The sequence below is a fragment of the Gallinula chloropus genome (genome assembly GCF_964237585.1).
Source record: "Gallinula chloropus genome assembly, chromosome: 1".
Taxonomy (NCBI): Eukaryota; Metazoa; Chordata; class Aves; order Gruiformes; family Rallidae; genus Gallinula; species Gallinula chloropus.
Window position 1 is genome coordinate 148,748,243 of NC_140085.1, and position 27,044 is coordinate 148,775,286.

The following is a 27,044-nucleotide window of genomic DNA, read 5'->3' on the forward strand; positions in this document are numbered from 1 at the left end:
AATCAACAGCCATTATGAAACATGAAGTTATTGACAAGGGTTACCTGAATAATATATTCATTCTTCTCTTGGAATCAAATATTAGATATAAAACCAGACCTAAAACAGCAAGGAAATTATTTCAAATTGGTTTATGAGCAAATCTTTACTATAATGACCAACCTATTGAACAAAATAACCTGTATCAAGCAGTTTAGACTTCAAAACTGGAGTCACTGTTACATTGCAAGAAGGGAATGAATTTGATATATGTGTAAATAAACACATTAAAATCAAGATAATTCATTCACTGATGAGGAAATTCTTGTCTTGACTCAGTTAAAATTGTCACTGCTGAAGAGGCACTCTCAGGTCCCCAGGGAGTCTGGGAGAGTTCCAGCTACTGGAGTCCAGCAGATATTATTAAAACAACACTGGAAGAAGCACTAAGTTGTACTTAGTTCATACTTCTGAAGACTAGAAAGAGAAGGCAAGCTAAAAAATACCCCCTCCCCTTTTTTTCTAATTCCCAGGGGCAGAGTTAGTTTTATTATCGGTGCTCTTTTAAGCTCTCACAGCATCTGATGACCCTTGCTCATATCCCAGTAACCATTACCACACAGTTACTGATTTCCTCCTAGCAGTGTCACATCTCATCTTCACTCAGCTCATTCAAACAGCACGGCTGTATTTTCTCCCTAATCCGAGCTGATACAACCACCCTAATGACCGATCCTCTCTAGTCTGAGCAGGTACAATACATATGCTCTGCTCCAACCATGTTTTAGCTGCTTTTAAAGATATTTGCTTAAATAGATGCTCTGTTTTTCCCTCTGCCCATTAAACAGGGTGCTGACTATATGGTCAAACCTCTTCCCCTTTTTCAGCTTCATACTGAGGGGCACTGAGACTTCCCCAGGCAGTTCAGATGCAATGTGAGTTTCCAGGCAACACTGCTCTCCAGCCACCTTCTCCTGATTTTGCAAGTCCTTGTCTCCCTACTCCAAAGTCAGTTTTAGAATCAGAGTTGGCACCCCCAAGTTCCTGCTTTATTTCAAGAGCTGTCTTTTGGCAATGTACTTTTTCATTCATTTACATCTTTCCGTATCTGTATGGGTTTTAGGGTATATAGCTATTTGCTGTGGCAAATCACACGAACAGGTGACTTTTGAGACCAAAATTATTGGAGTATTTGGTATTACATCCTCATGTCTTGATTCATTTGTAAAGATACAAGTATAGACTGAGGGATACCAAAAAAATGGGAACAGCATGCCTTCACAAAGCATTCCCTGTATTTGGGAATGAGCTAGGCTTTGCTCAATGGTACAGGGTGTGAAGCCTCAATACAGACTTCTGAAAGGAGAATGGTGCAGTGCTCCATCCAAACTGAAGCGGTAGTTCTGATCCATGCTGCTGGCTGGTACCAAGAGTGGTGTTCTGTATGTGGTGAAGCTGCTAAGATAATTCTTCTGGGGGTAGATTTCATCACACAAAATTCCATCTGCTTAAAATGTAAATATTTCTCTTAGGCAGTTATTTGTGCTCCTCTGCAGTCATCAGAGAACCAGATGCTCCCAGATACCTTCTATACCTACCCTAGAATGTGAAGAATTCCCTTCTGATGGTACCTGCCTTTTTTTTCCCCACTGGCTACAAAGGGAGCCTAGATGAGGAAGTATCTGTGCTGCCAAACCCCACGTCTTGTCGATACCTCTTTCACCCCCTTGATGCTGGCTGCTCTGGTATTTGCTTTCTCTTCAGTATTTCCCTTCAGTCACTTGCCTCAGACTTGCGAGGGAGGGATGGGAGTAATGTGGAAGGAGAGAAGGATGCCTGGGATATAATGAAGAGGGAGTGATGTTACACAGAGAAGAAAACAAAAAATCAGCTGGATTTCACAGGTGGAAAAACACTAATGATTTTGGAACCAGCCTAAGCAAGCCTTCATCCAGTAAGCAACTCAAACTGGTAAGAATTCCCCTTTGCAAACATCAACAAAAGCACTTATCTAAGAATGGTTAAAAATTATTACAGATTTAAGGGTAACAAACACAGTGAAGAAATGAAACCTAAATACAGCATTAAAGAAAAGAGGATGAAAGTGAAATATAAATTTAGATTCACTGATCAGCAGTGCTAACATTGGAGGAATCCATCAAATACTTCCCTTCATTGATGCTCCTTTATTGATTAAAATGGAACAAGCTCATTTCATCACTTAAACACAGACAGCTGTTCAAAGCTGTATGACAACAGTAAACCAGAAATAAATAGCAAACCAGGTGCCATAGAAGTTTGTGCTTCCTGGTAAAAAATGGTGGAACTGAGATAGATCAAGACTACTACAGGATGACATTGTTTTAGGAGCAAGAACAGGGTTTTTTTACACTAAAGTCTGTTAGTATCTTTACAAATCCTCTTTCACGTTTGTGACTGCATTGGTTTATCAAGAAACACACACTCTTTAGGTGTTACATAAACACATTACAATTAATTCACAAGTTCTCATATAGCCCCACCTGCAGAGTGTGGAAGATTGTATCTGGCCACCAGGGACACTCACCCACTTATTTGATCTCAGTTCTTCAAAAAGGCAATCAGAACCTTGTCCTTTCCATAGGGCACACCTCACCTCACCTTCTCCACCATGCACACACAAACACTTACCCCAGATTGCTTAACAAGATCTTTTATCCCCTGCTCCTGCTTGCTAGGGAGAGTAATTGATTTCTTTATTGTTCCACAAACACATTTCATGGGTCATAAAGTTTACTTTTGTTTTCAGCTGTGTGACAGTAAGGCTTTCATTACATAAACAGCACAAGAAAACAAACTGGCAGCTTAAAAGTGTTCTATTATGCACTTAATTCTGGGGGCTGTTTCCAAGCACAGATCTTAAAGGAACCACATCTCAAAAAGACTTCTGCTTAATAAGATGGGAGAATTTAAACTGATTTGGTGTGTTGGGTCTCAGACTCAGAAGAACAGAACCAGGCTTTGACACATCTGAGTGTCAAAAATAAACTGTGCTGAGATATATATATATATATTTATACACGTATGCATGTATCTCCCTTCTTTCTTTATAGAATTTAAGATTCCAAAACCAAAGTGAAGCCATTTTGGTTACCAAGAAAACTCTCCAAATAGAAGCCAAAGTCTATCTTTTCCAAATTTTTCCCACTGCAGCAATTTCTCAATTGCTTTCTACCGATGGTAACAGGGAAAACATGATAGTTTTTTATCTGCGACTGAGCTAATGCTATGTTGGGTCACAAGCTGATGGTTAAGACCTGGGACTGGTACAACCACTAGACCAGCATAGGGTCATTTAAGAGGGAGGGAGCTACTGAGCTAGGCTGCAACTGGATGTACTTGGGGGTATCTCTAGGTGGGAGACACAGCCCTGATAGTAGAACAGAAAGGTTACTACAGAACTGACGGTACTTAGAATCATAGAATGACAGACTGGTTTCGGTTGAAATGACTTCAAAGCCCATCTAGTTCCACCCCCCTACCATGGACAGGGACACCCTCTACCAGACCAGGTTGCCCAAAGCCCCATCCAGCCTGGCCTTGAACACTGCTGGGGAGGGGGCAGCCACAGCTTCTCTGGGCAGCCTGTGCCAGGGCCTCACCGCCCTCACAGGGAAGAATTTCTTCCTAGTATCCAATCTAAATCTGCTCTCCTTCATCTTAAGGAAATTACCCCTTATCTTATCACTCCACACCCTTGTAACCAGTCCCTCTCTAGCTTTCCTGTAGGCCCCTTCAGGTACTGTCAGGATGAAGTAAGGACTCCCTGCAACTTGCTCTTCACCAGGCTAAACAAACCCCAACTCTCTCAGCCTGCCTTTACAGGAGAGGTGCTCCAGCCCTCTGATCATCCTCATGACCCTCCTCTGGACTTGCTCCATCAACCTATAATTATTGCACTGGAAACCCCAGAGCTGGACACAGTAGCCCAGGTGGAGTCTCACCAGAGTGGAGTAGAAGGGGAGAATCAGCTCCCTTGGCCTTCTAATCATGCTGGTTTTGATGCAGCCCAGGATGTGGTGGGCTTTCCGGGCTGCAAGAGCACATTAATGGCTCATGTTGATCTGTACATCCACCAACACTCCCACATCCTTCTCCTCAGGACTGCTCTCAATCTATTCTCTGCCCAGCCTCTAATTGTGCTTGGGATTGGGCTGACCCATGTGCAGGACCTTGCACTTGGCTCTGTTGAACTTCATGCGGTTCACATGGGACTATATCTCAAGCTTGTCATGGTCCCTCTGAATGGCATCCCTCCCCTCCAGCATACCAAATGCACCACACAGCTTGGTGCCATCAATAAATTTTCTGGGGCTGCACTCAATCCCACTGTCCATGTCTCTGACAGAGATGTTGAACAGTGCAAGCCCCAGTACCGGTCCCCTCTGAGGAACGCAACTCGTCATGGGTATCCATTTGGACACTGAGCTGTTGACTACAACTCTTTGAGGGTGACTGTCCAGCCAATTCCTCACCCACCAAGTAGTCTACCCATCAGATCCAGGTCTCTGATTTAGAGACAAGGATATTGTGCAGGATAGTGCCAAATGCTTTGGCACTGGTAGATGATGTCTGTCACTGTTCACTTATCCATCAGCGATGTAACCCCGGTACAGAAGGCCACCAAATTTGATGGGCACGATTTGCCCTTCCTGGAGCCACACTGACTGTTACCAATCATGGCCTTACTTTCCATGTGTCTGAGCATAGTTTCCAGGAGGATCTGCTCCGTGACCTTGCCAGGCACAGAGGTGAGACTGATGGGTCTATAGTTCCCCGGGTCTTCATGTTTTCCTTTTTTGAAAATGTTCTGTTTTTTTTTTTTTTTTTCCTTTTTCCAGTCTGTAGGAACTTCACCAGTCTGCCAGGACCTCTCAAATATGGCAGACAGTGGCTTAACAACTTCTCCCCCAGCACCCACGGATGTAGCTCATCAGGTCTCACGGACCTGCTCACTTTCAGGTTCCTTAGATGGTCTTGAACCTGATCTTCTCCTGCAGTGTGTGGTTCTTCATCCTCCCAGTCCCTGCCTTTGTCTTCTGTGACCTGGGCAGTGTGACTAGAGCCCTTGCTGGTGAAGGCTGAGGCAAAAAAGTCATTGAGTACCTCAGCCTTCTCCATATCCTGGGTAACCAGGTCAGTCTCCTGTTTCATTCTGCAGGGGACTCACATTTTCCCTCGTCTTTCTTTTTATCACTGACATACCTATAGAAACTCTTCTTCTTGTTCTTGACATACCTGGCCAGATTTAATTCTATTCCCATTCCACTTCTCATTACAGCTTTACTAGGTAAACCATTCTGGCAGACACATCCCTAAAGAGTGCAAAAAGCACTTTGCACAACAAAGACATAGTGCCAGCGGCATAGTGGCACAGACTTTTTTTCATTATGCCAGGTATTTGCCAGAATGTCAGCTGTAAATACCTCTCTATATATGTGAACATTTATTGCATGTTATATGCTCTACAGTATCATAGTATATTTATGTATTACAATATTTACATATAAATAAATGGTTGCATGATTAGCTGACGAATCTTCACTGGTAAAGTCTGAAAGCACAGACCTGCAGGTATGTGACCTGAAACACTGATCCATAAATAACCAGCAGGAGAAGAGCTGACATACTGCCCCACACTCATTTCCTTTGGTAATTTATACGGTGAGAGCATCTATTTTGTCTTTGAGTCCCTGAACTTCAAAGTTCTCAAGACACTGTGGAGGAATTTATACTATTTAACTGCAGGCATTTAACTCACTGACAGGACTTAGGTGACGGTTTCATGGTATAGTGAGTCAACGTAACACTTCATTCCCAGCAAAAGGGACAAGCCCTGTTCTCTCCTCCCACAGACTCCTCTACTCTCAGCCATGCAGCCTCACCAGTTACTTTTGCTATGCCTAATACTCACTTGGCTGTGAACATTTCAACTCCCTAATCCAGTGGCAATTATTTTTGGATGGGGCAAGGAAGCAGGAATCAGCAAGGCAGAGGAAGGAGGAGAGGAGGGAATAGGAGAAAGGAAGACCTCTCTGTGTTGGTGGATATTTATAATTATTATACATTTGAAATCCTCACTTCAAATCCACAAGGTCAAAGAATCCATTAAAAACATCCCAAATATTTTCCTTGGTCCTTCATTCATGCCATACATCTTACTAGTAACAGCAAAAATGTCTCTCATAATATTATACTAACTAAAATAAATTATAAGCAACTTTTCAACTATTTACATTTTTATTGCCCATAAAATTTTCTTCTTTTAATTTCACTTGCCTTCACTTTGGATGGTGCTTTCATACCCACAAACACACACCTGTCCTCCTCCTCTTCAGCTGAAGTAGCTGAGCCTTCAAAGTGTCTCCAGTTCTTTGTCTGGCTTCCACCCATGACTGCTGAATATTCTGCTGCATTACAAGGAATAGCACAGATTTCTCAGACCTACCATGTATAGACCACACTCAAAATCCTTCCCAAAAAAGAACTAAAAAGGCTTCACAAAGCTGATTCCTGCCAAACAGAACAACTACTACCCAGGACTACACCATGTTTATAGCATAAAAGGAGACTGGAGGTTCTATTTATAGGCTGCTCTGCTGCAAACTCAAAACTGGGCAGAACTATTGCATGATACCTTTTGGTATCTCCTCAGTATTATGGAAGAGAAATCTAATTGTCAGTTCACATGGGATTCTTCCGACAGCACTTCACCTATCTAGTCTAACCTAAATCACCCTTCAAGATCTGCTCCTTCCAGAACCTAAGGAGAGAACGAGATGCCTCCAAAGGTACTACATTACAGGGGTCTAAGAACTAGGCATAAGAGAGCAGGAAAATGATTTCAAAGAATATGATGCTGCTATACTTTGAAAGGAACGCAGATACCTAGAGAAGAGCCATGCTCAAGCTCCTAAAAGTATCTGTGTGAACCTGTCCTGGTTATTTTTACATAAATCTCCTTGCCTGTTTCAGAAATGTGCAGTCACATTGCAACACAAAATCTAGCACATATTTATGACTGAAAAGACCACAGTAGGTCTTTTCAGTTTTAATCATTTTAAAGGTGCTAAACGAGGCAAGGTTAACTGCTCATTTGTTCCATTATCAGCATTTTTATATCATCATTAATTGTTTTCCCCTGAACTACATGACATACGAGCACACAAAAATAACCACTGAACTTGACTTTCTCTGAGGCTTGAGTTCAGGGGAGAAGTAACAACAAAGATTGTCTTTACATTATGTGCATTTCCCCTGCACTACAATAAACACTTCTTCCCACTCATTTGTGCAGGAACATCAAAGATAGTCTTAGGAGATCTACAGAGTTTTAATGTTTTTTCTCTTTATGTAGACAAGCTGCTATGATTAGCTCAATATGTGATATGGAATCCACCAGCATGTAGCATCTTGGATCAAAATCTGCACTAAAGCCAGTTTCTTCCACAATATTTCACTTGCATGAAAAAGTAGGTGAAGCACAATATGTTTGAACAGAGCAGAGTAGGTATCCATATAAGTGTCTTTTTTTGGTGTACATACTAACCCCCCCCCCCCACCTTTACACAAAGTGTCCAGTGGGCAGTTTTTGATGGATATCATCTACTTACACAATATGTGAGTTTTGAAAAGTGAAAGAGGTTTGACCTTTCTGAAAACTGACTCACAGATCCAACTCCTTTAAAAAAGGAATCAGATGCAAAGTCCAGTGGCAAGAAAATATTCAGAGCTAACACTGAAATACTGCCTCACATACTTCTCAACCAGGGTAAGAACACACGCATTGTCAGGGAAGTCTGACAACTAAAACCAGAAAATTATTGCTTTGTTTCTCCAACTTCTGCTATAGTTGCTTTTCAGCACTTAATTTGAAATCTAATTATTGTTGACATAGATCAAGATGCAAGCATATTAAGGCACCTAAACTTAGCGTCCCCTGAGAAGCCTGAAGAAATAGCTTTGCCTTTTCTGATTTTGTGCAGAGCTCCATGTTTTAACCTCCCTCATGTTATCACAATCAGCTTTTGTCAGGAGCAACGCCTCCTCAGCTAAAATCATTACAATTATTTCTCTGAGCAAGTCGAGGACCATGCTGAGCCAGGTGAGCATCAGGTTTATATCTGAGTATGTCCTCGATGTGTCAGTGGAAAAATTAACTGTGTGTTAGCGTGGAGAGGAAACAAGCAACACTCAGCAATGGATGGAATCAGGTCTCAGACCTGCTGCAGACAGCTATCCTCATCCTAAATTGTAACAAGGTTTGTGCTACCTTACACCTCCGGAGGGGCCACTCGTGCTTCTCTGACCCCTCCTCATCCCCCTCCTCTCTCTGTCCTTTGCCACTCTCTGTCACAGATCCATTGCTCTTGGGGCGACTCCCACAAACCTACGGAGAGCTCTTGGCAGGCAGCATTGTGACACTGCAAATGTTCACAGCCCTGAGAGTTATTATGGTGCCCTCTCATCTCCCCATCACACCTCCCAACCACTTCTGCAGGCACCACAGTTGCAGTTTGCTCATTTCCAGCCCTCTGAAGAGCACGGCTTGAGGAGCCTGGCATCGGCAAGACGTGTGAGTGCAAACTGTGAGCCAGTGCTCAGTTTATCCATCGGGTTAGCTACAGCTACGTGTGCTGTCTTCATCAACATTACACATTCAGTGCTTCGTTTCTGGGTGCTAGCTCATGCCACCCCCACGTTTATCTGAGGATAAACCCTTTGCAGCACTCCCTTAGCATGACTTACTGCTCTCAGCTCAGCTCTGCTGCCTTGAACACCCCGCACATTCACAGCCCTCCCCACCTCTGTATGTAGTTTCAGCATCTCATTTCCTAACTGGAAATACATTGCACTGTAATGTGAGGAGATGGGGAGCAAGCAAACAAGCAAGGACACTTCATGTCGTACAATCAAATCCATTTGATTTGAGCAGTATCAGATTTTCCACCCATCCGCTGGACTAAGTGTGCCTTTGGAATGAAACACTCTGTTCTTTGATCCGTGATCTGCTTTGTATGGGGCAAGAGAGGCAAAAAGGGACAGCAACACATTATTCTTCAATTTCTGCTGTCTGCCAGTTAGAAGCATCCCAAATCGGTGCAAATCTTTAGTCAAAGGGAAATTTTGTTCTGCTGGTGCCAAGTTTTGCACAGCAGAGCCAAGCACAAAGGCTAAGAGCAAAGTGAAATCATGCTAGTCAATGAGGCAGAGCCTGCCTCTGCAAGCAGCAGTTCCTTTGAATTAAGGGTTATACCTTGGTCAGCACATTGGACTCCAACTGTGGGACCTGGGATGCCAAGAACGAGGTCAAAGAAGTACAAAATTATTAATGTTGTGTTTTAAGAACAAACCATTGTCCCTTCTGCCTAACCATGCTTTCATTCTTTCTCCAACCCTCTGCTCGCATTTATTGAGTCCTGGGGTTTTGTTGTACTCATTCTGCTAATCATTAAGTATTTCATATTGCACTTAGCATTTCATCAACCATTAATAAATCTGGACTTAGAGACGATGGGTCACAAGGAAGTAGAATGTCAAGTCAAAAAGAGAAATAGATTTACTGATAAAAGGTCGATCTAAAATAGATTTTTTTTCCTAGTGTAATTGAATCTACATTCTCTTTCAATTTAAAAAACAAAACCAAAGCAATGAGTCATTACAAGGCCCAGGCAACTGTCAGAACTACACTGGGTTAAACTCCAATTGCACTGCAGTAAGTGTTCAAAGGAAGTCCAGTTAAAACAGTAGGTACTGAATAAACAATTTCTTCTCCTTTTTGTCCTGCTTCCATGCATAGAATTTTTAGTTACAGGAATAAGACATTTCTGTTACATTTCTGTGCTTACAGAAGTCTTTAAAGTCATACTGATGGATGCAAATTTCTTAAAGCTCCCCATAACCCTTACAATCAAATATACTCAAGTTACATTCCAGGGAATAATTTGGTACGGCAAACCCTTTCAACCTCTTTTCTGTAACATCTGAAAACAACCAGCTCAGCCTTAGCAAGGACAGTGCTAAAAGGCAATGTAGATGGTACTCAAGGCAAGAAGCATAATTAAAGTTTCTAGTTATTCTCTTGGTCTGTCCCTCAGAAACCAAATCTTTCACCAGCCAGATCACAAAGTGTTATTTGCAGAAAGCAGTTTTCCTTCTTCTTGCTGGGAAATGCAAACAGGCACTAACAGCACACATACCAGGTGCTTATTTCTCCCCAGTCCTTGTGTAAATGATACAACACATTGAGTGTTACATGGTTTAACCACTGTTTGCCCACCTTACATCCATTTCAGCCATTTTACTTTCTGCTAAGGATAGAAACAATAGAACACTAAGAGGCAGACTAGAGGAATACTGAAAGATAAAACAACCCTAAAACATTACGCCTGTTAGTAAAGTAGTGTGAATGCTGTGGAAGACAAGGTTGCCTACCACTGGGTTTGCAACTTGGAACCTGTTGTTCATCCTGGTCTCTGACATAGAGACCAGGGGCAACAATTCTTAAAAACATATAAACTGTTTCATTAGGAGCAAAACTAAAGAGGCCTGGCCTGCTGCAGAGTTGTGTCTCATGGTTCATGTTCCATTTGGATTCTCTAGTGTTAAATAAGAGGTAAGCTGGAACTTCAGCCCTTCTCACCGTGGAGGGAAAGCAATTCATAATTCTCTCCTTTGGCCACCTGTGCATCTTCATGGTACTGGATGGAACTGCACACCTTTGAAACCTCTACCTGCTTGCTGAATTTGCCTGAAATTGGTCAACACATTCCAAAGAGTGGAATGGGGAACAGAGAAAGACCCAGACAAACATTGTGGCTTTACAAATCTTATTCCTTTGGGCAAACGTGGCTAGAAACAAAAATTAAAACCAGGGGAATAGTTGCAAATATGTCACTGAAACTAAAAGGCAAAAAAAAAGTGGTATTATGAAAGAAGTTTGCCTACAAATAGTAACAAGTCTGCATTTACAAAGACAAAACAGGAAATTTCCTCCTCTGAGCTTAACACCACTCTTCATTTATACCAGATGCTCTGGCATTACAAAATTAATCATATTTCATGAGGCTTGGCTACAATCACTCCACTGTAAAGTACACATTGGACATGGTGTTATTCAACCAAGGCATTGCTAATTTTTGTCAAGAGCAAGGAAAGGGTAAGACTTTCCACAAATCCAATCCCATACACCTTCCCTTACCCAGATACCCCCAAGAACTTTATATGACTTCCTCACATAAATAAAAGAAAGGGGGTTGCAAAGCCAAGCTAAATCTGAAAACAAACCACGGGTGTCGTCAGATCCTGTCTGTCCCAGCCAGGGAATTGTGATAGCAAGAGGGCTATTTTGTTCTTTTTAATGCACATAGATTGAAGAAAGTGTGCCTGGCTTAAAGTTCTTGTTTAGGATGACATCACCAGTGAAGGTTGAGCTGGTTGTGTGGCTCACTGCTGCCCAAACTGGCACATTTTGTCTCTCTCCCCATTGTTTTTCTAGCTACATGGCACTCAGCCAGGCTGTGGCACTCATCTGACATTCCTCTGGGTCGATTCAACTTACTAAACCAGCAGGAAAATAATTTGGTAAAAAAAGTAGGCTGCTACTGTCTTCTGTGAAACCATCCCTTGCCCCATCAGATGGAGTCACTGGATAATTCGTGCTTCTCTGAAACTTCTCAGAAAAAGTAAATCAAATTACTAACATTTTGAGGCAGATCCAGCAGTGTTAAGTGAAATGGCAATTCCTGCTTTGCCTGTTTTTAAAACACTCTAGTATGAAAAAAAATATAATGAAAAGGGATGTTGCTTACCATTTGTCTTCTGTTCTCTACCAGGTGGATGCCAACAATCCCTAGGAAAGATCCAAAGCCAAGCTAAAGCAAAGAACAAAACCAACAGAAACACATGAGGTTAGTTTTATTTGGTCAACATAGTGAAGCATTACAGTGATGTCTGAGCTCAATCTGAGTCTCAATCCCCCGTCACTGTCACGCTCCTTGCTCCTGTCTTCACAAGGGCTGACATTCCTCCCTGCTCAGACACGCCTCCAGTCACTTGGGCAGCAATGACATTTCTGCTAAGGAATCTAAGCCCCCTTCTGGCATGAGGTCTCTGACCCTAGCTCAGAGCCTCTCCTCCAAGCAGGAGTTTTTAAGGACTATGTGTCCCAGCCAAGGTCTTGAGCAATGCCCGTGAACTCCTTGCTGCTATGCACAACCACTCATGGCAGAAAGCAAATCTCCTGTAAGCACTTTATTCGCTCAGTATCACAACAGGAATCTGTCACTCCCTCTCAAGAAAACAAATGTAGGAAAAGGAGTTTTGCTCTTTAGTGCTTTGGGAAGATTTATGTGAAAGGGAGGCACAAGGACTAAAAGCAGAGACTTTGGAGAAGAGTGCACAAGTGCACCCGTGCTGACAGCTGAGTAGGACACAGACTTGGAACCGCGAGCAAGGACAGTTCAGGCAACAGCAGCTTCGTCAATTAAGACAACTACACCAAAACGACTCCTGATTCCAAGCTCCATTTTTCATCCTGATGGGAACAATCCATAAAGCCCCATTTATGGCTGATGCAGGGGACACAGAGGGAAGAAAAAAAATGAGAAAATACAGAATAGTAATCAGATTGGAAGGAGCAGAACCACATAGATCAGGATGTAAGCCATGGCATTGCTGAGATTGTTTAAGGGTCATATGCACTGCTTTTTTTGTCTGTTTAGACAATAGGCTATTTGGGTTGGGAGCTCTGGGAGCCCGTGTCAGTGTGGTGACTGGGACAGTTGGACCCTGTAGACACCTAGTTGAAAGACTGTAAAAATAGCAAATGGAAATAATACAAGCAGTAGTCATAGAGAAGTGACATTAAATATTTAAGTATAAACAATATTTATAAGAAAATGAGGTTGAAGAAGTTCCAAGTCTGGCTTTTGAAGCCCATTCCACAAAGACAGCCCTAAACTCAAACTGATGCTGAAGTGGTATTCTACTAAATGCAGACACCTTCCAAAATGGAACATTACACCATCTCAGCCATGAACAGAAATATTTTATGTTAAATTACTTTAGACGCACAAATGCAGATAATACCTACTCCTATAAAAATATCTCTAGAAAAAAAGCTTTTTCCAAAACAAATGAGAAGGTCACATAGGCAGAGAGATTAAGGCATCTAACTCTCGAAGCCAGTGGCAGAAACCCAAATTCATATTATGGATCGAGCCCTAAAGCCTTCCTCTCTAAGTGCTTCTAGAAGCAAGTAAATCTATGCAAGTGGACAGTCTTACTCACATTTGTGGGTGTTTGTAAGGTAGAGCCTCATTTTCCATTTTTCAAAATCCTTTACCTATGCCCAGTGGAGATTCAGAACTCACCTACCAGCTCTGAAGTTAATATGTTACTGCTGTATTTTACAAGAACTAGCCCTTATTTTTAGTGGCAATTAACACTGCCTCTCCTCATAATCTTTCCTTTCTCTGAGCCTAACAGTTAAATATGTGGTGTTTAATTCACTCTTCTAGCCTGAGGTATCACAAAGTTTGGGATCAGCAGTACGTTGGTTTCCTAAGCTCCCTCTACTGTCAGCAGAGAAGACAAACACCCCTTCAAGGGCTGCTCGGCTCGTTCTGGAAGAGGTGGGTGACTTTGCTCAGGGGTGGAGGACAGGCCACCCCACCCACAGCCATCCCGCAGGGCATCTGCCAACGCTCCACTGGGGTCCATAACCAGGAGCACAGCAGTGCTGCCCTACGCCGCTGTCCTGGCTGCCAGCAAGGTGTCATGTAAGGTTTGTGCAGCGCCTTGAACTCTTCCTAAATGGACATTTAGTGTATTAATGAAGTTACCCATCAGTCTTTCTCAGTTACTTCAATGACCCATCACACGTGCACTGAATGAATTCTGAATTTTATAGAAATTCTCTGACAATCTTTTTTTGTTGGGGAGGGGGGGGGAATAATAACAGGTTCAGTTCTCAAAGCATTCCAATAAATTCTAGCTATTCTATCTGGTTATTAATGACTCCAAGATTTTTAAGCAATTTTTTACTGGGTTATATTTTTCAGCTGAGCGAATAGACATTGTGTTATTGTTAAAAAAAAAAAAAAACTAAATGCTGAAATAAAGTGGTTTTGGCACATGGTTTTATTACTTATTATATTCATAAGGACAACAGTTTAAAAATGAAACTTCTTTCAAGGGGATGAATGCAGCTAATACAGTCTTTAAAAATACTTTAATTCAAATTACAGAAGAAGGAAAGACCATTATCAGTATTAATCTACCTATTTTAGCTTAATGAAAGGAAAATTCATTCTTTTAAGGTTTTATTCTTGAAACTACTTTTTGTTCCGCTTTTAAAACACCACTCCTTATAGATCATTATCCCAAAATTATCTTTCTGAAAGACCTGTTCTCAGCACGACACTAAGATCTAGGAGGACTTGCTTAGGAGGAAGAGTCCTAACTCACGAATTATGCATAGCAATGCAAAACGTATGCACAGTATTACAAGCCAGATACCTTTCTTCTCTGGGCATTTCAGTCCATAGAGAACAAGAAATAACAGTACCTTACAACACATTTGGCAGTGGTGGAGCCACATACCTAAGCAGGTGCTTATCTCTAAGTACATGAGTTTCTTTCTTCACCTTGCACCTCCTCTTGCTCGGCTTGGGGAGACCAAACAAAGCAGATGAGCCTTTCTCTACCTGCTGCCTGTATTCCTCTTTTCTATATCTCAGCCCAGCTATCCCAAAAAAACCTTTTTGACTGGAACAGTTTCCAACTTTTGGATATGACCAATCCTTTCTTGTGAGCTCAGACAGGGCTGTGAGGGGTGAACTGGCAGGGGTCTGGCAAGGCTACCCCTCCCCAGAAATCACAGAGGCACCTCAGGGGTACGTCAACACAACCCAAACCTTGTGTTCCATGCAGGAACACGTTCAAGCAGTCTGTTCCCAAGGTAAAAACAAGACTAAGGATTTTTGAAGGGGATCTTATACTGACAGCAAGACTACACAAGATCATAGAATCATAGAATCATAGGGGTTGGAAGGGACCTCAAGAGATCATCGAGTCCCCTGCCAAAGCAGGTTCCCTAGCTCATATTGCATAGATAGGCATCCAGATGGGTCTTGAATATCTCCAGATAAGGAGATTCCACAACCACCCTGGGCAGCCTATTCCAGTGCTCTGTCACCCTCACTGTGAAAAAGTTCTTCTGTATATTGATGCAGAACTTCCTATGCTCTAGCTTACAGCCATTGCCCCTTGTCCTGTCTCCACAGACCACTGAAAAGGGGCTGGCCATTCCCTCCTGCATCCCACACTTAAGATATTTATAAACATTAATAAGGTCCCCCTTAGTTGTCTTTTCTCAAGGCTGTACAGTCACAGCTCACTGAGCCTTTCCTCATAGGGGAGATGCTCCAGGCCCTTAATCACCTTTGTAGCCCTACAAGATGGTGTTAGGTAGGCTCCAGGAGAGAAGCTTCCACATTCCTATTCACAGGACCTTCCCTGTGATGGACCCAGCAGAATTCCTGGCACACAGACATAACAGAGGAGAGGATCTTTCTGCCATCAAAGTGTAGTAAACCTCTAAAAGTTCATTTAAATCTATTCCATGCCTACTGCCCACTTACATGGCCTCAGCACAGGTAATCACATAGACTCCTGATCCCAGCATACTGCTTTGCAGTGCAACCTTGACCCCTTTCTGACCCCTAACAGCCTCTTGGGGCACTTCAGAAAAACAGATTTTACCCCCCTACCGTATCAGATATTAAAATTAGATCAAAACAAAGGAGAATCTGTCTTCTGTGAAATGCAACAGGACTGAATTTTCAATCACAGCTTCCCATAACCAGCTGATAATAATTTAGCTGGTTGTACCCAATAAAGTAAAACAGGTTTCTTTACTCACAACGATGCCTGGGTAGTAGCCTCCCACAGTAACATTTTCTGTTCTTGTGGTAGCTGCCAGACCTATGGTCAGTATGAAAATGGATACCACCAGCAGAGAGACGGTGAACCAAAGCGAAGTCTTCTTCCTTTTTGCAAACTGTCCTGTAGGGAGTGGGGAGGGGGAAAAAAAAAAGAAAAAAAAGAGTGCTTTTCATTGCAATCATAGAATCATAGAATGGTCTGGGTTGGAAGGGACCCCAAGGCTCATACAGTTCCAACCCCCTGCCACAGGCAGGGCCACCAACCTCCAGGCCTGGATCTACACAAGGTTGCCCAGGCCTCGAACACCTCCAGGGATGGGGCATCTGCCACCTCCCTGGGCAGCATGTTCCAGCACCTTACTACTCTGAATCATGGCAGAACAAATACAAAATAACAGAAGATTTTCTTTTGTTAATCTTTTCTATTGTTCACCTGTCCTTCGCCCACTAAGGAAAAGAGCTGGAAGACAACAGAGGGAATTAAAACACCGCAGAGTTAATAGAGCTCGGCATAGCTTAATGCACACACGCTGGGTACATGCATGAGGTGAGTTTTTATTAAGCTGAACTGAAAGTCAGTGACAATGGTAATTATGCCTTGTCTCCAGTAACATTTATAATTAGGCGTTGCTCACATCCGTAAGACAGATCCTGCAAGCCTTAAACGCTCACCTACGTGAAGTGCCAATATGACTCGACCCGGACGGAACATAACGATTTCTATTTTAAACAAGTTTAACAGAATCTCTGCATGCTATCAAGAAAACACATGTGCTTTTCATATTTACTAGGGTAAGCAAACTAATCTGTCTCTGAAGCAAAGCTGTAATATCGTTGATCAGGTAATGATATACGTGACTACCCTTTTAAGCAGCAGCCGCTCCGTGAAATACATTCAGTCTCCCTGGGATTTGGATTCAGATACTCAAAAGTGAGGAACAGCAGGCTCATCTACTGCCTTCAAGTCACTTAAACTTGTTATGGCAGAGGTGCATCCGTGCTGCTACCACAGGTTACTAACATCAGAGCCACAGCACATAGCACAGGCTTTGGTAAGGCCTCTTTTAAACAGCAACCGATAGCATGACTCTAACTAACAAGAGGAACCCAAATGAATCAAACTGAAAGAGTCTGCAGTCCTCCTTTCTCAGTCTTTTTCCTTTGAAAGGCAAGGCAAGAGTGAGCGGGACCACCCCTGCAGCCCCGGCCTGTGCAATGCTGTGCTACCTTGGGCTGCAACTGGGCTGCATGGAGATCCAGAGAGAGCAGAACCTGCCCACAGCACAAGGCCAAAATCTCTCCTCTCCACTCACTGGTGAAGCCACTTGCACGCTGGGCCCCGGACTGAGGCAGAGGCTGCGGGGCTGCGGTGAATGTTGGAGGTGACAGCCCTTGCTGGGGAGGGGTAAGTGAGGGGGGAAGGCAGCCTTGTGTGCATCAGGCCCCAAGGGTGCTGCTGTAAGCAAAAGCAGGGGAAATGCCAGAAAGACAAAAAGCACACAGAAGCCACTTGCCATGAGTCACTTGAGTTATGTGGCCAATTTAAAGTCAGGTAGCTCGGTTAAATGTTTACAGTTCAAAAGCCAGGCTGGATTAGTGATGTTTGCAAACCAAGTCAAATAATTTCAATGAATAAATAAATGCATTTATAATAAAAACCTGTATGCTTGCTGACATTTCTCCAATAGAACCACCAGCCAAAACGAGTCCAGTCTTTTCATATGAAATGCAAGTAACATTACTGAAGACAAATATCATCTACTGTCTCACCTGCATGTACAATGTCTTCCTGGTAAAGATCAAGGAATAATTCATAAGACTCTCCAGACATCTCCCCTCCACCCTGGGCCCCAGCTGTCTGCCTCTGGCAAGTCCCTGTTAAGCCATGGAGAGTCACTGAGGACACGGAAACAGAGGTGGTTCATCATCAATCAGTTCTTCATCTTGTATGTGGTGTTTAAGGCACTTCTTTCAGCAAAGCCAGTTCACATGGCCAAGAGGGGAAAGCAGACTTGTAACTCCACAGATCAGCTGCCCTCCCCATAAACCCCAATGAATCATTTGACTTATCTACCAGATTTTAAATAATATCTGACAGCCTTGCCACACTCTACCTTTGAAAAGTCAGGGAGATTGGGGAATCCCCAAAAACTGAAGAATGGCAAATGATCCACCTATCTTTAAAAAAGGACAAAATTGTAATTTGGGGAATTACAAGTCAATCAACCTCCCTTTGGTTCCTGTGAGGCTGGGACCAAAAATATGGAGCAAATCCTCTTCTAAGACATTTTTGTGCACTTAAGGAGAAAGTGATTGGCAACAGTCTGCATGGCTTTACCAGAGGCACATCATGCCTGGCCAAACCCACTGCTGCCTGCTATGACAAAATGACTAGGCTTGTGGAGCAGAGGATGTCTTCTACCTCAAATCTAGCAAGGTTTTTTAACATGCTATCCCACAACATTCTCATAACCTGGCTGAGATGTCATTGCCTGGATGGGTGGTCAAGCAGATGGTTAAAACAATGAGCTGGATTGCTGGGTTCAGAGGCAGTGGTTAATGGATTGTACTTTAACAAGTGAAGTACCATGGGAGTCTGTCTTGGGACCAAACCCATTTTGGTCCTGACTTGGGACCTAGTGAAAGTAGTAGTGTGCCTGCTCATCTGCTCATCAAGCTGGCAGATGACAAAAAACTGGGGATCCAGTCAACACCCTGGACAGCACAGTTGCCATTCAAAGGGATCTAAGCAGGCTGGGCAAATGCACTGACAGAAACCTTACAGAAGCAAACAGCCAGATGCAAAGTCCTGAGGAAAGGAAGGAACAATGCCTTGCAATGATACAGTTAAGGGACTGCCAGGCTGGGGAGCAGCTCTGCTGAAAGGGACCTGGAGGTCTTAGTAGACAATGAGCTGAACATAAACCAGCACTGTGACTGGCAACAACATCCTGGGCTTCGTCAACAGGAGCATCATTAGTAGATCACAGGAGTAAGTATGCACCTCTACTCAGCACATTTGAAATCACATATATTATTACATCCAGTTTTGGGCCCCCAGTACAGGAAATGCATCAATTAAATGCCATGAACTCAACAGAGAATCCCAAAGAAGATCCAGGGGCTGGCACATGCGCTGTATGAGGAAAGTCTGAGGGAACAGGGTTTGCTCATCTTAGAGATGAGACAGCTTTTGGCAGGGGTACTAGCAGTCTTCCATTGCCTGTGAGGTGCTTCTCAAGAAGATAGATTCAGGCTTTTCATAATGTTGCTCAGCAGGAGGACAAAAGGCAGTAAAGGTGAACTGACACACAAGAAATGCTTCAGACTGGGTATAAGGAGAAAAACATTAGGTCCATCAAAGGTTGGAATAGGTTGCACACACAGGTTGTGCTGCCTCCATCCTTGGAAATTTTCTATATCTAACCAGAAAAAGCCTTGAGCAACCTAGTCTGACCTCATTGTTAACCTTGCTTTGAGAAGGAGGTTGGACTTGCAGTCTCCTGAGGTACCTTCCCACCTGAATTATTCAACAGTTTCATCACAGTCAAGACAGCTAGACTAAAAGTGGCTTGGGTAGGTGTGTTCATATTCACTGCAGCTGCAATGTAGACAATATAGGGATGCAGGAACACAAAACTTCTGAAAGTCAATGGAACAGACAATCCCAAGCCAAGTGTTTCTGAGAGCACTGAATGTCTGCTTTTCTGGAAAGTGCCCGAGGAGCCAAGCCACCACATTTTTCTCAAAGTAACACCTGTACTGACAAAGGTTAATCAGATTCAATGGAGACAAACTAAGGGTTCACCCTGCCCTTCAGAGTTTTGATTATCAATAGTGATGTGCAAAAGAAAAGAAAAATATTGATTGTTTGCACACACTGAGTTTGCTGGAAAAAACATCTTAGGAAAAGCATGCTCTTATTTGTAATTGGAGTAAATCAGATGTGGATTTAGCAAGACAAAACAGAAAAGGATGCCATTATTTTTAGGGTCATTTTTGTGCTGAACTACACTCTAACTTCAAAATGTGTATGTGTCAGAAAACATAATCAATTTATGTATGTGATACCCTTCAATCCTCACATTCACTGATCTATTAGCAGCTGCATCTCAAATCAGATACAAACATCCAATCACATCTCTTTTTCATACTCTAGTTTAGAAACTCTCATGTACTTAACTACATGTAGTTAGTTAGCTATAAACTATAAACACCAGGAGAGGTGACTTACAGGCAGGAGCATAGAAAAGCCCTTTCTGGAGCAGAAACTGATGCAGGTCCTTGATCTCAAGGACTGACAGAAGATGGGTACGGTCTAAATTGGTTTCTGCTGTGTCTGTCTGGGTTTCCTTAGTCAAATCGATAAAAATCTTTGCTGTATCCATCAGAATGTGTCTAATTACATGCATGTAAGTCACCAGGATATTGTGAAGCATAAGTAATATCTGTAAAGCAGCACAACATCTTCAGATGAAAAAGGCTGCAGCTTGCAAAGGGTTCCTCCTGTTAGCTCCCTTCTGCTGTTTCAGTCTTGTTGGCTTGCCAAATTTCTTTGTTTACTGGTGTTTGTGGCAGTTGCCATGTGGCTTTTTTCAGATCTGCTTTTACAATACCTACCAGTCAAAACACAATGCCAGGCAATAGAGGGTGTGAGCCTGTTGCTAACTCCTATTGGCAATATTCTTCAGCAGTTTGGGCCAGTGAAGTGTTAAATGAGTTTTGATACCACAGCAACGGGCACTGCAAGTTGGGAGATAAATCAGAGAGGGTAATGTTTCTTCACAGCACTGGCTCGTGCTCTGCCTTACACGGACCTAAACGGTGCACAAAAAGGAGCGGTCCCAGACACACTCTGCTTTGCTTGCTTAATGTCTGTCAGGCAAAGTACCTGCTTGAGCCTTCCTGTGGAAGGAAAGAGAACAGGACAAGAAGGAGCAATACCAGACTGCCTGTCTCCTTGGGAAGGAGAAAGGCACATGAGGAGAGAATTTGAGACCATGATCCAGAGAGCAACAAGAGGCACCTCCGGAAGACCAAGCTCTGCTGGACTTAACCAAACCTTTTGTCCATTCACCAGTTGGAGAAAATTAATTCTATTTACAATGCTCTGCTCGTGACAGCTGGACAATGAATGCAGTTTGTAGGAAGACTACAGGAAATTAATGGTTTTGTGGGGACAGTACAGATTCAGATTGCTGGTAGGATGCAAAGTGGTGGAACTAATGATGAGTGGTAGGGTGTGGATTCGAGCGGCACAAAGAGTGAGTTTAGAAGGAGAACAAAGAAATTTATGATGAACATATCCACAGTATAGAATGCGCCCAATGGTCAAGTGAAAGAAAAAATAGAGTAAAACAGCATCTCTCAACTCTGGAAAACTTGCATATGATCTGCAATTTAACTTAAAAACCCATCTACTCTTACTAAGGCAACTGTACTTTGTTAACTTCACTGCTCCTTTTAAAATCCAGCTCCAGATGTCATAAAATCTATTAAAAAGTGTGGAATGATTTTGGACAAGGAAAGAACTGCTGCAAGATGTAGCAATCTTCTGGGATCACAATCGTATTTCCTGACTAATAGCGCCACACAATTTCATACCTTCCTCTTTGATCTATTCAAGGTGATCTAAATGGAAACATTTATTTCAAATACTGCCCCAGCCCAAGGTATATTAGCACCCTAATACAAGAAAAAATAAGGGAGGAAAATGTTATAGCAGAAAAAAAATGGTGCATTTATATTACCTAATGACTGCTACTAAGAACTGTGACATGCTTCAGAGCACAGCATTAACCACATATAGCAAGATAAGTTCAGCAGAAATTCACCCCAGGCAGAGGGTATATAGTATCAAACAGTAGGGCTTTGCCCTACTGCTAGCTGCTGCTTTGCTGCTATCAAGAATACATTTAAGGGATGAGGTTTGGACCTAAATTAATATTTTTTAATTACTGCAGTGCTCACTTCAGTGCCATCTCTTTCCTGGCTATGGTTTTCATTGTGTATTTTCAAAAATGGTTTGTGCTGGTGAAATTGAATTAATCCTACACTGCCTCCCAAAATTAAACGTGATGGACTGAGGTGCCTAAAAGAGATACTCACACCTGCTATTGGTGATTACTTTCCCTTTTCTGATTAAATGCTTGACTTGTCCAGAGTGCTGAACTAATTAAACCAGATGCAAGAGCATTCGTCGCAAGCCACAAGACAGCCGTTTTTATCAGGCCCACCTCTTATCTTTCTTATGAATTTGTTGAAGAAGCATCCATGAGCGTGTTATATATTCAAGCCCAAGGGAACACTGCTGTGCTCTTTCACAATTCTACTACAAAATAAAAACCCCGAACAAAACCACAAAATACCCCCACCACAAACCCTGCTACACTCTGTCCTACAGCTGCAGTAAGTGGTATCACTCAGTATCCCTTATGACTTCACTGCTTTGGCAGCACTGTTTCACTAATAAATAATTTAACGAGCAGCTAATCACTAGCTTAAAGCAGGCACTCTTAAGTTACAGCACATCTTCCACCGCTACCTTTTCAAAAGTGACACCCTTTTTCCTCGAAATTTAAGGCAAAAATTAAGATCTAATACATGTTTGTAACTGGCTGTCACAGCCCCTGGGTGCATTAGCAAAGTTCCCGTTCACCCCTTCAGACACTACACAGACCAAGTCCCAGCACTAAGTTCCACACAGAGTAACTCCCAGCACTAAGTATTCCCGGGAATTCAATGAATATTTCACTGGGATAATGAAATACCCATCCTTTCTTTTCCAGGCATCTCTACTTTTCTTCCAGGGCGCCCGCTGTAAGTAGACGCAAGCACAGTGCTTGGAGCAGTGAACCCCTCCACCAGCAGGAGTGGGCGACAGGCCCCCCGCTGCACCCCGCGTCGGACGCCAACTAACCCAAAGCCTGTCACGGCCGCCAACCCGCCCGGAGCCAGCTCTGCACCTGCCCCGGCACAGCACCTGGCCAGCTGCACCAAGCAGGTAAGGAAACCTCCTACGTCCCTGTCCTGTTCGCGTCCCGTGTAGAGCTATTCGTCCTGATGGTTCGGCCGTCGGCACGGCTACTCCTGAAGCACAGCAGAAAAGCACCAAAGGAAAACGGGTATTTTTAAGTACCACAGCAGGAGAGACAGCACTGCCCACCGCCGGCAAGCCCAGGGTGAAATCCCACGGTGCCTACGGCTCTGCGGGACACAGCCCGGGCAAAAACCTCAGCTCCTGCCTTTCCAGCCCGCTAACTAACGGGAGAGGCAGCCGCGCCTCCCCGGGGGAAGCCCTCATCTTCCCTCCAGCCCTTCCCGACCGTCCAGCTCCCCCCGCAGCTGGCTGACGGCTCCCGCTCTCCTCCTCTCCTCCCGCCGGGGTGTCCCCGCACCGCACCGCGTTCCCGCCGCTGTGTCCCCGCTGCTCAGGCACCCGGCGAGGAAGGAAAGTTGCGGCGGGGCAGGTGCCGGGGCTCACCTGTGGGGTCCAGCACGGCCAGGGGACCCGACATCGCGGGGGCGGGCGGCGGCGCCATCATCTTCCGCGGGCGCCTTCGCTCCGCTCCGCGCCTCGCCGCGCTGAAGCCGCTGGTGGCCGCGGGGCGCGGACGGCCCTGCGGCCCGCCGGGCCCGCCCCGCGGGGGAGCGCGGCGGGGGGCGGAGGCGGGGCGAGCGGCGCTGCCCCCGGCGCCGGCGGGGACTGCTGTCGTTTCCTGAGGCCGAAGCGGCCATTGCCCCACGCCCTGCCCGGGTATAAGGGCGGCTGGAGCCGCAGCCTGCGGGGGGAACTTTAAGCACCGTTCCTCCGCGTCCTCGGCCCCATCCCCCGGGGCCTGCCGCGGCGCTGAAGGCACCGCTTCAGCCGGTACTGGAGGGTCGCGCTCAATGGTCTGTGTAAAACATGCCCGAAAAAGGGCGAGCTTCTTTGTGGCCCCCGCGGCAGGACGGGCACGCTGGGTGCCTCAGCCCCGGGTCCCACACAGTCCCGCCTTCCCCGGGCTCTGCATCCACCCGCTGTGCCCGAAAACAGAGGTGGCGTGAAGTCCCACAGGTCGCCCTTGGGGTGCAGGTCCATTTCCTCACCGCCTTCTGGTTTCTCTTTCAGGAGGCAGAGATCTCCTCGCGTTTCGGTTCGGCATCCTTCTCCTCTGACTGCCTGGGCACAGCACGGGCAGCTCATTTCCAGGGTGACTTTCGAGCGGACGGGCACAGACTAGGGCGTGATTCGCACAACAGCCAGTAACTCGATTGATTGTATTGATACGGGGCTTTCTAACAAGATGCTTGCAAAGGGTTAAAGGGTGCTTGCTAACAAGATGCTTGTTAAGGGCGGGGGGGCTTGCTAACAGGATGAAGTGCCATAGTGGTTATGTCAGAGATGACCCTGTATAAACAGTGCCTCACTTGAACAGCCTTGAGTGATTAGTGTTCTTGAGATAATTTCAAGTGGACCCAGGACTGATAAGGAGGAAGCATCCCAAGGAAGGTGGTGCCTGGGATAGATAAGAAGGAAACATCGGAAGGATAATTGTGCCCATCTGGAACAGTCACAACTACGCATGTACCAGGGGAAGGAGGTGAAAAGTTCAACCTGATGGAGACTTCGAGCCTTCATCGCTGAGACCCCCCGACGAGGAGGGAGGAGTTTATGGAAATGAAGCAGGACAGGTTATGCATTTGTATAGGTGATTTGTGAAATGCCATTAATATGTAACATTCTACTGTATATAGTTAAGGTGAATTGCCGTGTTTGCTGTGGACGTCTGTGGTGGAGTGATCCCCCGTGCACCCAGCGCTGAATAAACATACCTCCTGTATAACTCCTTGTGAGTTGTGAAGTCAGTTTCCACACACCAGTATGTTCTACCAGTTTGTCACCCAGTGGAGGTCGGAACTGCTGGCTGCAGCTCCCGGTGCTACTGACTGCAGGGATGTGGGACTTCTGTCAGAAAGACCCTGGTAACAACTGAGAAGAAACAGCCAGCAGGCACCATGTTGTTCTGGTGCCTGCTGTTCCTTGTGCTGGACTTCCCCATAGTAGGGAACATGAAGACAATTTTTCTGTGGGCAAGATTTTTTGATAGACAGCCTTTAAGAGCTTTGCTTACACTGAGGCGTGTTGTCCCACTTACAATAAATGTAACTATTTAACATTCTTGGTTTTCATTTGCTCAAACCTCTAAATGTGTATGTGTATATCTATTTAACTTTGGCTGATTTTCCCAGAAAATGGTTAGGTGGAAAGAGACAACTTTCTGAAGTACCACCCCTGGTCTATGAAACCAAGGAAGAGGAAAAATGAGGATAGAGGTAGTATTTGTGCTATCTTTTAATTACTAATTATAAATAGAAATTAACGAAGTAATGAATTGAGAAGACAGAAGGGGTAATGGTACAAATAAAATATTTCTTCGAAAGTGGGTATGGATAAGAGTGATAAAAAAGCCCCAAAATCTGGTATGGACCTTCAGATTTGGGGATGACTATGGATAGAAATTCCCATCAACACTGAATGACAGGTAGGGTAGGGTAAAGGCTTTAATTCCCCAGACAGTTTGAAAAATATCATATGCAGCATGTATTCTTGAGTATGAAGGACAATAAACTTTTTTTACTAGCAGCTATTGAACAGACACAAAAGCCCAAAGGGAAGCTGCTATAGAGTTCTTTTCAGCAAACAAGTATTTTTTTAAAAATAATTTGATCATAGAAAAGAACCTTTGATGAATGACTCATGTTTTTCACTGCAAATTTCAGGAAGGTCAAAAATAGATCTGGTCCTACAATACTGTGTATAAGAGAGCAAACATTAAGGATTTATGGAAATATTAAGAAATTATGGAAAAATTACCAGGAAGCTGCCTGGACCTAAAAACTCAAGCGTTTCAATGTGGAAGAATCATGGACTTAATTTAAATCAAAGATGAAAAATCCCATATAGCAGTTTCATCTCATAAAAGAGGTTGGAATAGGTCAACAACTGTAGACATGGTGGACTACTTCTTCAACCATATAAATGAAATAAATTCAAGGAAGGAAGATGTATGGTCACTAAATGCCAGGAATGGGATGAAGATTGAGGCTGCTTCAAATGTGGAGTGAATGCATTGCCTCCATTTTCAATCAAAAATTATTCATATGAGGCAGAGAACTTAAAGTAAGTGGGGCTAAGGTACGTGATGACATTAGCAGATGTGAAGTGGAAGCTTAACTTCGGCTGTTTCTTGTGACAGGCCTAGGAAAATTACACCCCAAATGTTGCCAGAATCAGTAGCTATGGTTTTGGGTCCGGAGCAATGTTTTCAATTCATCAGCCAAGCTGGAGGTGAAGCACTACTACTGTGGAATAGAAAAGGCATGAGGGGAACAGCAACGCCATGCCCCATTAATTTGACTGGGGGAAGTCTTAGAGGTAAGTGAAAAATAAGTTCAAATATAGCATGATTCATCAAAGCTAGATCATGTCAGAGTAACAAGATCTTTGATAAGGTAAGCGATTCCTGAGGCAAAAGGAATGCAGTGAAGCAAATCTGTGTATTATGCTAGGCATTTAATAGAGTCCTTCAGAGAAAATGACTTAACATGGAGCAGACAGGTCCAAGTACAGGTCACCATCAGGTATGGAGGTTGCTGAGAGAAGCCAAGAATCTGACAGGCAGGCTGAAGCGCACCTGAGGGCACAGTCTGGAGACAAGATCACTGGTGCTGTTTGGTTTAAGGAGTGTATCTGTAGTTATGAAGTATGTCACCATCGCAAAGCTGTTAGACTTGGGTTTTACTGAGGACTGAGGAAGCAGGAGCATACTAGCATATTAGAAGCGGGTCATAGTGGAGCTTGAAGACTTGAAAACTGACAGTGAGAGCTTTTACTGTAACTTTGGAGACTCCTCAGGTTCATGAAACTGAAGAGGAATCTGTGTATCACCAGCAGTGCTTGCAAAGCCTGCTAAACAGATGTGTTCTGGGATGCATCATTTAATACAGGCCATTCTCCCATATTTCTGAAGGAGGATCTGGACTGGTGTTAGGTCCTGTTAAATTGGCTTCATTCTCTTGAAAGGGTTACTTTCTCAG

General features: G+C 43.9%; 1 protein-coding gene across 1 annotated transcript in view; it reads right to left on the minus strand.

Annotated features, from left to right (window-relative positions):
- The window catches only part of TMEM255B (transmembrane protein 255B), a gene marked incomplete at both ends in the record, with an annotated part of 77,055 nt that extends 53,546 nt beyond the window's left edge, over positions 1 to 23,509 (minus strand). The window contains 3 exons of the mRNA XM_084270980.1: positions 11,829 to 11,891; positions 15,944 to 16,086; positions 23,449 to 23,509. Of these exons, the coding sequence (XP_084127106.1) occupies positions 11,829 to 11,891; positions 15,944 to 16,086; positions 23,449 to 23,509 (267 nt within the window). The remainder of the gene's footprint in view (positions 1 to 11,828; positions 11,892 to 15,943; positions 16,087 to 23,448) is intronic.
- Between the last annotated feature and the right edge of the window lie 3,535 nt (positions 23,510 to 27,044).